Genomic DNA, 11,806 nt, shown 5'->3' on the forward strand with positions numbered 1-11,806 from the left:
CTAAAAAGGTTTGGAGGATCAGTTCTTTATATATAAATGTCATTCGGTTTATTAACGTGTATTCTTACTTAGTCTTTATGTTTTATCTATAGATATTCCATAGAAATATATTCATCCACACTGTCATAAAACAGATGTTGAAGAGATGGAGCTGCAGTCTCTTTTGCTGCCACACAAGGGCGCTAGTCATAAACACCTTACATCAGGCCATGAACCTTTAATGACCGTTAGTGACCTTTAGTATGTGCTACAACAATATTATGGGTCAACAACCAGCTTCTAATGCTTTCAGAAAAACGACTAACTGTCAGATAAAATGATAAATGTCAAAATGATTGTTCACGTAACTCTTGCAGAGAGATATTGTGCAAGAGGGAAAAATGTTTTCTACGTTGTTTGTCTTATATCAGTATGATCTGCTTACACATTTTGATATTTATCATATAAGTCATAATAAATATGAACCATGTTTCTTATTTGAATTATTATAAAAAACATGATTGATCTTATTGAATTGATCTCTATTGAATAACCTCTGTAAAAGTCTGATCCTATACCAACAGGCATAAATGTTGACTACAATGAAATAAATATTCATAGAGTTGCTTCACCTGTATATGAATACAAATTTTGATTTGGAGCAAATACTCCAGTCACGTTGCAATTGAAAAAAGGTTTATGGTACAGTAAGTGCATGAAGATGTGCAGCCGCAGTTGTCATCTGAGCCACAAGGTGACGTCATAGAACTTGATCATTTCTTTTTTTCCCTCTTCATGAAGACTTTAGAGATGACCTCATGTCAGCTGGAATAAAAACAGTCAAGCACAGAAACAATGTCAGACTATATTTTTATTGAAACAGAGCAGACAGACACATTTTACAGCTGATTCTGACTTATAACGTTTCCGTATTCGTCCACTTTCTGCACGATGGTGAGCACCCTAGTGATGAGAAGTTGATGCTGCAGAAAAACAAGACACATAAAAGAAATACTTTTTTGTGAATTTGGATCTTTTTCTGTTTTACTTTTGTTTGCGTGGGTGAAATGGGTGAACAAAAGTATATCCTGTCCCTATGCAAGCATTATGAGACACTGTTTTTAAAAAATGATATGTTCATCAGTCTCTCACATCCCAGCCCTCGCTCTGAACCACAGGGTGTCACTTATGGACCATAAAAAAACTACAATTCACAAGACAAAAAAAGTCATCTTTTTATGCAAATACCTTTATGAGGAAATTCCTCTCCAGACTCCAAACCAATGCAGCATAATATTACTACAATCACGGACTATCAAACCAAGTTCAGCTTGAGGGTCTTTATCTGGTGCAGAAGTGGAGATAATCATTGGCTGTACCGCTAGTGTGCAGAAGCAGAGTTTTTTGGCCCTCAGCAGGTCTCAGACTTGCCAGGATCCTGTTGGATCCTCCAGAAGTTAGAGATGCCCTTGTCACAGGCATGAGTTCCAAACCTGCATATTTCTAATCCTTGGTTTTATAGAGACAGAGGATCACCGTTGAGCCTGGGAATTGTTTTAAATAATAACAACACCATTACCAATTCTGGTACCCTTACCTTCATACCTTTTTCCTTACTCAATCCAAAAAAACATTTAGATGCCTAAATCTATGGATGCAATCGAGTGGACAGAGTCCTTACTCACTATGAAAATGCAACACATCAGAGTTGGAAAAAAGACTCAGTTGTTGGTTGATTGCTCTGTTGGTGTCCTGCAAGGCTCAGTTTTAGAACCTCTTTGACTCTGTTGAAATGTTAATAATCTGCCACTTGTATGCCCTGAAGTCGAAGCTGAGTGTTTGCAGGTGTTGTTCTTGTACATGCTAGAGACAGAATCTTGCCTGACACTTAACATGTACTTGTAGTTAAATAAATAGGGAGTCTACTATATATATATTTGCAACATGTGAAATTAATCGGATTCACATTTTTTAATATTTGGGAAATTACTCAAATTGACTCGCAGCTGTCCTTTAAGAAGTATGTGAGGCAAGTACTGTAACAATGTATCTAAGGAACATGAGGTTTATGCGATACCGGCTGCCCTTAGATGCAGCAAAACTCTGCAAACACTTAATGCTTCCTTGACAAAGCTCATACTGTATCACAAACTGGAAGAACAACTCTTGCTCAAAGCTAAGACTTAAAGCAAACACTCAAGGCTTTCATGTTACACATCTTTGACAGCTTTGTGTATTTCTGTGATGCTGGTTTAGTCAAAGATCATCTCTATTAAACCAACAGGCTTTTGGAGCTCAGTACCATAGGATATGGTATTACTTTAATGAAAGACAAAACACAAATATTTAAGACAAGGGAATAGACATGTCAGATAACATTACAATCACTTAAGATAATATGTTCGAGAACATTGAACATGTCAAATGATTGTGTTAAATAATGGAAGAAAGATAAGTATAAAATATAAAATTGGGAAATACTTTAAATGGGATTGACAGGTTATCATGTTGTCCGTGTTTTTGTCTATCAACTTTAACCCTTTTCACAGTTGGTGTACATTCATCAGTGTGTAAATAAAACACATGGAGCTCAGGAACAATGTTACACTTGATTTTTATTGAAGAAGCACAGACAGACTCAGCTCAGAGTTTAAATCTAACTGCTGTTGATCACATTTCCAAATTCGTCCACTTCCTGCGTGATGGTCATCACCCTGGTGGTCTTGATGGTCTTTGTTGTGGTGGCAGGACTGGGAAAGAACACATTCAGTTAATACACTTCTATTTGTTACTTGTTTGTTTTTCTTCAGCACGCTAAACTCAGATTCAGTAAATGTAGGAAAAGTTTGTTATTAAAGTTAGGATTGATATCAAGATTTCAGACAGCAGTGGGATTTGGACATCGTCGAGCGTTAGAGCATGGTAGTACAATAACCATTAAAGGAACTCAGATGGCATGATGATGATGATGATGATGATGATGATGATGATGATGATGATGATGATGATGATGATGATGATGATGATGATGGATAAGTAAGTCTGGGAGTTTTTCACTGAGCAAAGCCACTACACACCAATAGTGTTTTGTGCTGGTGTTAGGAGTAGGTGGACTTCACATCCTCTCGGGGGGTTTTTAACATTTTAAAGTGAATTGCATTCATCTGGTGCACTTTGAGAGCACAATTAAGATGCTTGAATATAACGTTGGAGTCTTGGTAAGGAGAGGGGTCATAACTCTCAACACTAATATGAAAAATATATCATTCAATCAAAATATTAAAAATAGCATAACCAAGACAATTATGTGAAATATTTCACTGAAGCCCACCAAAAATAGGCCTAGCTACGCCACTGCTTGAAAGCACAATAAAAAGTAATACAAATTGTTGATAAACGTTAACAGGAAGTACTTGTGGTTTAGGTTGAGCTCTCACCTTGCTCTGGAACCAGGACTCCAGGTCTTTGCGGTTCTTGGAGGCCACGGTCTCGTAGTGTTCTCTGATTTGGGCGATGACAGCGGACAGGTCCTCCTGAGGAGCGGCGTCCACCTCCACGTTCACCTGACCTCCAATCTGGGCCCGCTGAACCAGCAGGTCCTGCAGGAACACGGCACTTAGACTTGTGTCTTTTTACCTTTTTATTGCTATTTCTGTGTGGTTTCAGGGTCTCACCTCCTCGTGGGTCCTCTTCATCATGATCAGGTCGTCCTTCAGAGCCTCGATCTGCATCTCCAGGTCAGCGCGGCTCAGGGTCAGCCCATCCAGGACCTTCCTCAGCCCGGTGATGTCAGCTTCCACAGACTGCCGCATGGCCAGCTCGTTCTCATACCTGCATCACAGCAGAGTTGAACATTTAACCAGATTCAATCAGGTTATCTCAAGAGTGTTGAAGGAAACAGAGTCTCTCACTCACTTCATTTTGAAGTCCTCGGTGGCCAGCTGGGCGTTATCGATGGCGAAGACCAGGGCGGCGTTTCCACGAGCAGCGAAGTTTATCTGAAAGATCCAAAAGTTAGAAAAACTGAAAACCTGAAAGGAAAAAATGAAACAACAAAGTAAAAATATAATGCTAAAATGTTTTTCATTAAGTATGTTATCAAAATCTCAATTAGTTAAAATATAAATAATGTAAAAAAGTTATACAGTTTTAAAGATATACAATTTCTATCTTTAAACCCCCTCTTAAGAAATCCAAAAATGTATACATATATTTGTATCTTGTGAAATTGAGGTTAAAAAATGAAGAAAAAAACAAAACGTTAATATTGTAAAACCCAGAACCCCAAAACGTATTAAATGGACTATTAATGTAAGACTTGTTACTTATATTTGAAAATTCCTGCCGCAAAACCAAACACATTTAACTTTTCAAACTATCACTTCAAGATGGAATATAAATCTAAATTTTAAACCCCCAGCACCTTAGAGGACCTGAGCAGCCTGAGTCTGTGTATTCTGTGGTTTCGTTCAACTCCTGTCTCCGTTCTCACCTGTTCCCGCTGGTCTGTGATGGGGCCCCTGAAGGCGGAGCAGTTGTGGGCCTCAGGTCTGCTCTTGCTCTGATCTTCAGCTCCAGGTCTCCGCTGGCTTTCTCCAGGCTGCGCACCTTGTCCAGGTATGTGGCCAGGCGGTCGTTGAGGTTCTGCATGGTGCCCTTCTCGTTGGAGGATGCATCCATGCCGTCTGCCAGGTTGAAGGGCCTGCCGGGAGAGCAGTAGCTGGCCAGGGAGACACGGACTCCAGACCCTCCGGCTCCGCCGTACACACTGCCGGCCCTCATGCTGCCGGCCCCCATGCTGCCAATGCGGCGGGATGAGGAGGTCACGGAGGGGGCCCTGTTGATGCTGCGGTTGTTGTTGTACATGGCTGAGTGTCAGTTGGTCGTCGACTCTGAGTGAAGAGTGAAGAGCTGTTGGGGCCACTGGCTCCTTTTATGAAGCCGGACAGGGGTTGGGCAGGGGCCACCGTGAAGCCCTGAGGCCCTCAAACCAAACCTGTCCGAGCTGAACGGGAGGTGTCCAGCGGTCCACACACCCATCCAAAAGCAGGATTTCACTGCTTGTACTTTCGAGGTGGGGCTCATTTTAAACATTCTTCAGTAATATATCTCAAACTACCAGAGGTGGGAGTAGTACTCAGTTCTTGAGTAAAAGTAGAAGTACCAGAGTGTAGGAATACTCTGTCACAGTAAAAGTCCTGAATTCTAAATATTATTCAAGTAAAAGTAAAAGGGTATCAGCATCAAAATGTACTTAAAGTGGCGACAGTAAAAGTAGTCATTGTTTGATTGGTCCATTTCAGAATAATATCTCTGATATGTTTTATAATTATTGATCATTAAAGTGTTCTCAGAGCTGGTAAAGGTGCAGCTAGTTTGAATGGCTTTGTATACTGCAGGGTAGCTGCTGGATTTACTCCAGGTGAACTAAAGTCTGATTTAAGGGCTGATTATATTTACCATCAGTAATCCAGATCTGTAAAGTAACTGAAGGTACATAAAATGGAAAAACTCAAGTAAAGTACAAGTAACTTAAAATTGTAATTAAGTACAGTACTTGAATAAATGTACTTACTTTCCAATGCTGCAATGTACTTTGATATTCGATGAGAAATTGCAACACAATAATGTATTTTAATGCTGTTTGGGGCATCTCAAATACAGAGATTTGCTGATTTTCTGAGTTTAGTGTGTTATACATCTTTCAAAACCTGGCATTTTGATTGTTTTCTCACATTTTAAACACCAAAAAGCAGACAATAAACGAAACACACAATCTGCAGTTAAAACATGACAACATGTTAAATGTTTGGATCTGGACAGCTGTCTGTAGCTGATGGGCCAGTCCGGTCAGTCCACACAGAGACATCCAGTCGCTGCAATTATTAAGGTGGGACTCGTTTTTAAAATGTGTACATGTTTTTTGTAACTTTTCAAAGACGTTAGTGAACGTTTTTGACAGAAGGCCAACTTTCAAATGTTGTTTCTCTATCTGATGATAAAACTGGCCATTAAAACACAACATTTACAACAGGATAAAAGAGTTTAGAGGAGTATGACAGAATCATGCAGGAAGGGCAGAGATAATTAGGTGATCAACATATAATCTCATACTACTTTGAACATCTAATATGTGGTTAGTTATTTCTGATGCAATAATGTCTCTAAATGCTGTTGACAGTTTCTCAAATACAGATGTTCATTCTTTCTCTGTTTATATAATATTAAAGGGAATATGTTTGGATTTGGTCTAACTAAATTACATTTAAGAAAACCACTTTACACTGTGTAACCCAGGATTTCCTTCCAGGCTCTGTGCTCACAATGAGGGCATCAGTGACTCTTCTACCCGATGGCTCTGCATTATAAGGTATTTAAAAAATGTTACGGCATAAGGCAACTAATTGCTGCAAATAAGAGATGGATGCAAGAATAAATGTTCGTATCACACCTCTGTGGACTGATACCTGTGAACACCTGATGGACCGGACCTGTCAGTCCACATAGACACATCCAGTCACACCACACACACCTCCAACAGCAGGCTTTTACGTTTGAATTGTGGCAAAATTAAAACATTTATTTTACACATTTCACAAATGTGCCAGTTTGCCATTTTTAAATGTTGCTTGACATGATGTTGAAAACAGCCACTAATGTCAAACTACTATAAAAATCGCTCGGTCATTTCTGATGCGATGATGTCTTTTAATGCTGGTTGCAGCAGGATTTATGATTGTTCAGTTTTGTATCTTATACATATTTAAAAACCTGGCATTTAAATTTGTTTCTCACATTTTATACATCCAATCATGAATTGTACTAACTTGCAGCCATATGCAAACTTTTAAAAAACAGCCAATAAATAAGGCGGACAATCTGCAGTTAACACAACAACATGCTAAATGTTTTGATTTGAAAAGATGTCTTTAGCCGATGGACCGGTCCTGTCAGTCCACATAGAGACATTGAGTCACACCACACACACACCTCGAATAGCAGGCTTTCACTGCTTTTACTACGGCTCATTTGAAACATTTTTATGTTAATTTTCAAAGACAGATTTAATGAAAGTGTTTGACAGAAGGCCAATTATCACGTTGTTCCTCTATCTGATGCTGATACTTTTTATAAATGTTTTTGTTACTAAAGTACGATGCGCATTTAATGGTTAGGGTTAGGCTTAAAACATAAGAGGATTTAAAAAATGTGGTCCCGAAAATGGCCATTAAAACTAATAAAACTTCAAATAAATGGATAATCGATTAAGGGTTAGTGGAATTTTAAATGCAAAAATGTTTTGTTAATGGTGCTTGCAACCTCTAATATATAGACATTGTCTGTTTTATGCCTTTTACACAAATGTTTCACTTTTTACTGACATTTTATACATCAAATTATGAATTGTTAGTTACCCGTAACATCAAAAAGGAAAATCAGAAAGCAGCAAATACATTTCAACGATTGAAACCTCACAACATGAATCACATACATAATGTATTTGAATGAATATCTATGGGACACTGTTGGAAAGTTTTTTCACAAATGTGTGATATTTTATACAATACCATGATTAAGGAAACTCATCCAGATATTATTAAATGAGGAATGTCATTGTTAGTTGCAGAAGTAATGCAAAATAGGGCGTTTTAAAAGTAGCCAATAAATACCAACAATGTGATGCAGATGATCAGAGGAAACCGATAAAAAACGAGACAGAGATGCAATCTGACCAAAAGCCAAAAAACAAGAGCAGAGACTGCTGTTACCTAATGATTATTATCATTTAAATCAAATAACCAAATAGCACACATTTCCAATTCTCTATCTGGATACGCGCTCTGTGATCAGGCTGTAATCATAGAGCGCGGATTGAGATGGAACATGATAACGTATTTGGATATTTCAAACAGATATTTAACGTATAACAATCGGGATGTCTCTGTGTGGGCTGAACGGACTGGCCCATCAGGTATAAACCGCTTTTGGGCCCCTCATGCTGCTTGCAGGCCCTGGGACATGATCAGAAAAAGTGTTATTCTGGAACAGCCCCGCCCCGCTGGACACCGCCCACTCAGCTCACACCGGTTTGCTCTGATGGCCGCGGGGCCTTACGGTGGCCCCGGCCCAACCCCTGTCCAGCTTCATAAAAGGAGCCAGTGGCCCCAACAGCTCTTCACTCTTTGCTCAGAGCCGACGACCAACCGACACTCAGCCATGTACAACAACAACCGCAGCATCAACAGGGCCCCCTCCGTGTCCTCCTCATCCCGCCGCGTCGGCAGCATGGGGGCCGGCAGCATGGGGGCCGGCAGCATGAGGGCCGGCAGCGTGTACGGCGGAGCCGGAGGGTCTGGAGTCCGTGTTTCCCAGGCCAACTTGTCGTTCTCCGCTGGCAGGCCCTTTAACCTGGCAGACGGCGTGGACGCGTCCGCCAACGAGAAGGGCACCATGCAGAACCTCAACGACCGCCTGGCCACATACCTGGACAAGGTGCGCAGCCTGGAGAAGGCCAACGGAGACCTGGAGCTGAAGATCAGACTTTTCCTGGAGAGCAAGAGCAGACCTGAGGCCCACGACTGCTCCGCCTTCAGGGGCCCCATCACAGAGCAGCAGGAACAGGTGAGAACGGAGAGACAGCAGCGCTGCAGTCTGAGCGAAACAGCAGAATACATAGACTCAGGATGCTCAGGTCCTCTCAGGTGCTGGGTTTTATCTGATTGGTTCCTCTGAAATGTTAAGTCGAATTCTATAAAGTTTAGAAAATAAATACATGAATACAACGCAAAGGGAAAAAGTGCCTAGCAGTGCAAAGAAGGCTTTGGAAATTTAGATCATAAAATATCAAGATAGTCTGTAAATGAATAAATCAGGAGGAGGTTAAAGGTTTTCGGTGGGTTGTGCTTGTAGATTTTCCATTACAAGTGAAAGTCCTCTAGGGGCTCGTGGTGAAGGGGAGGACAGATCCCAACTGAGAAACAAGAAAAACGATTAGATAAACAGTATATTATATGAAACATTTTTATAAATAGGCTTTAATTTTGAATTAACTTAACACATTTTACTTTTTAATATTTAAGTTTTAAAGGTTTAAACGTTATTGTAACTTTTCTTAACAATACTGTCTTTCTAACTTCCCATTTTTAGATTATAAGGATATTTAATAATTGAGACTAAGTTTTACAACATAATGTTTTCTGCTATGTAGATTGAACTTAAAACATTTCTTTTGAAAGTTTTCAGTTTTTCTAACTTTTGGATCTTTCAGATAAACTTCGCTGCTCGTGGAAACGCCGCCCTGGTCCTCGCCATCGATAACGCCCAGCTGGCCACCGAGGACTTCAAAATGAAGTGAGTGAGAGACTCTGTTTCCTTCAACACTCTTGAGATAACCTGATTGAATCTGGTTAAATGTTCAACTCTGCTGTGATGCAGGTATGAGAACGAGCTGGCCATGCGGCAGTCTGTGGAGGCTGACATCACCGGGCTGAGGAAGGTCCTGGATGGGCTGACCCTGAGCCGCGCTGACCTGGAGATGCAGATCGAGGCTCTGAAGGACGACCTGATCATGATGAAGAGGACCCACGAGGAGGTGAGACCCTGAAACCACACAGAAATAGCAATAAAAAGGTAAAAAGACACAAGTCTAAGTGCCGTGTTCCTGCAGGACCTGCTGGTTCAGCGGGCCCAGATTGGAGGTCAGGTGAACGTGGAGGTAGACGCCGCTCCTCAGGAGGACCTGTCCGCTGTCATCGCCCAAATCAGAGAACACTACGAGACCGTGGCCTCCAAGAACCGCAAAGACCTGGAGTCCTGGTTCCAGACCAAGGTGAGAGCTCAACTTAAACCACGAGTACTTCCTGTTAAAGTTTATCAACAACTTGTTCGGTTTTTTTATTTGTATAGCTGCTGAATTTACTCCAGGTGGAACTACAGTCTGATTTAAGGGTTGATTATATACATTATGCAATATATATAATATTCAGATATACATAATACTTTTTTTTCTGCTGTTGTTTTTTATTTCTATTTAATTTTATGATTTATCTCATTGTTTTAACTTTGAAATGTTTTTTCAAAGTATTTGAATTTTCACCATTTTTTTGAACTTATATATATTTTTTTGTTTTTAGTATGACATGTTATAATTAATATACATAAGTGACTTTTCATTTCATTTTTGGGGTTTTTAAGGCTTTATAATTTTACTTGGTTGTTCTTATGCTCGGCGATGTCCAAATCCCACTGCTGTCTGAAATCTTGATATCAATCATAACTTTAATAACAAGCTTTTCCTCACAGACAGCCGAGCTGAACCAAGGTGTGTCTGTGACCACTGAGACGCTGCATACCACCAAGTCTGAGATCGGAGAGGTCAGACGATTAGAGCAGAGTCTGGAGATCAAGCTGCAGGCGCAGATCAGCAAGGTGCATTATTTACATCCAATAATAAATACAAACATTGCTGATTTAAAGTTGTTTAAACAATCATGAAAATGGATGTATAAAAGTGTTCCCTCTGTCCTGACAGTTGGAGGAGTTTTTAAAGTGTTAAGTGAGTCCTCCCTCTTCTTCCTGAACAGAAAGGAGCAGTGGAGATGTCTCTGGCTGAGACCCAGAGCCGCTACTCCATCATGCTGGAAGGTTACCAGAGGCAGGTAGAGGCTCTGGAGGATCAGCTGGGCCAGCTGAGGGGCGATCTGGAGAGGCAGGGACAGCAGTACCAGATGCTGCTGGACATCAAGACCAGACTGGAGCTGGAGATCGCCGAGTACAGGAGGCTGCTGGACGGAGAGAGGTGAGCCCAAGGAAAAGGGTCGTCAGTGCGTCTGACACTGACGATGTGGAACGTGCACAAATACAAATTATATGAGTTTAGTGTTAGCATGCTAACATGAGCTAATTATTAGGAAACATTTACTGAATCTGAGTTTAGCGTGTTTGCATGCCAACATGAGCTGAAGAAAAACAAACAAGTAACAAATAGAAGTGTATTAACTGAATGTGTTCTTTCCCAGTCCTGCCACCACAACAAAGACCATCAAGACCACCAGGGTGATGACCATCACGCAGGAAGTGGACGAATTTGGAAATGTGATCAACAGCAGTTAGATTTAAACTCTGAGCTGAGTCTGTCTGTGCTTCTTCAATAAAAATCAAGTGTAACATTGTTCCTGAGCTCCATGTGTTTTATTTACACACTGATGATCAGCTGCTACTCTGACATCATTAAAGAAAGTCATCTCTGAAACATTTGGATTATTTTATATACATTTTCTTTCCACACAATGTGTTTCAATATTAGTTTATTAAACATATATATAGTAGACTCCCTTTTTCTTTAAAAACAGCTACATACAAGCCATTTTACTTATGTTAAGTGTCAAATCAGGAATTGAGGCATTGCTGGTGTTCATTTGGCTGCAACTTTATGTCTGTCTCTAGCATGTACAAGAACAACACCTGCAAACACTCAGCCTTCGACTTCAGGGCATACAAGTGGCAGATTATTAACATTTCAACAGAGTCAAAGAGGTTCTAAAACTGAGCCTTGCAGGACACCAACAGAGCAATCAACCAACAACTGAGTCTTGTTTCCAACTCTGATGTGTTGCATTTTCATAGTGAGTAAGGACTCTGTCCACTCGATTGCATCCATAGATAATCTAAAATCATTGGCATTATAGATAACTAAAATGTGTGATTTGGATAGACTAATCAAAATGAAATCATTTGTGTAACCCAATATCAGAAAACACGTTTGTCTCAGTGGGCTGTAAAGATTAAAAACAAACAACAAAATTGTAAAAAATAAAACTACAGCAAA

General features: G+C 40.3%; 2 protein-coding genes across 2 annotated transcripts; one reads left to right on the forward strand and one right to left on the reverse strand.

The window, feature by feature from the left end:
* Positions 1 to 2,635: 2,635 nt before the first annotated feature.
* LOC134877988 (keratin, type I cytoskeletal 13-like) lies at positions 2,636 to 4,845 on the reverse strand. The gene is given in 7 exon segments (XM_063903724.1): positions 2,636 to 2,729; positions 2,927 to 3,048; positions 3,417 to 3,578; positions 3,654 to 3,810; positions 3,895 to 3,977; positions 4,472 to 4,539; positions 4,542 to 4,845. Coding segments are annotated over 7 exon segments (990 nt in total).
* Positions 4,846 to 8,280: 3,435 nt separating this feature from the next.
* LOC134877869 (keratin, type I cytoskeletal 13-like) lies at positions 8,281 to 10,781 on the forward strand. Its single transcript, XM_063903541.1, has 6 exons — positions 8,281 to 8,601; positions 9,248 to 9,330; positions 9,415 to 9,571; positions 9,647 to 9,808; positions 10,282 to 10,407; positions 10,563 to 10,781. Exons 1-6 carry the CDS (start codon positions 8,281 to 8,283, stop codon positions 10,779 to 10,781), a joined length of 1,068 nt encoding a protein of 355 aa, XP_063759611.1.
* Positions 10,782 to 11,806: the final 1,025 nt, after the last annotated feature.

The sequence above is a fragment of the Eleginops maclovinus genome, chromosome 16, assembly GCF_036324505.1.
Source record: "Eleginops maclovinus isolate JMC-PN-2008 ecotype Puerto Natales chromosome 16, JC_Emac_rtc_rv5, whole genome shotgun sequence".
In the NCBI taxonomy this organism is placed as follows: Eukaryota; Metazoa; Chordata; class Actinopteri; order Perciformes; family Eleginopidae; genus Eleginops; species Eleginops maclovinus.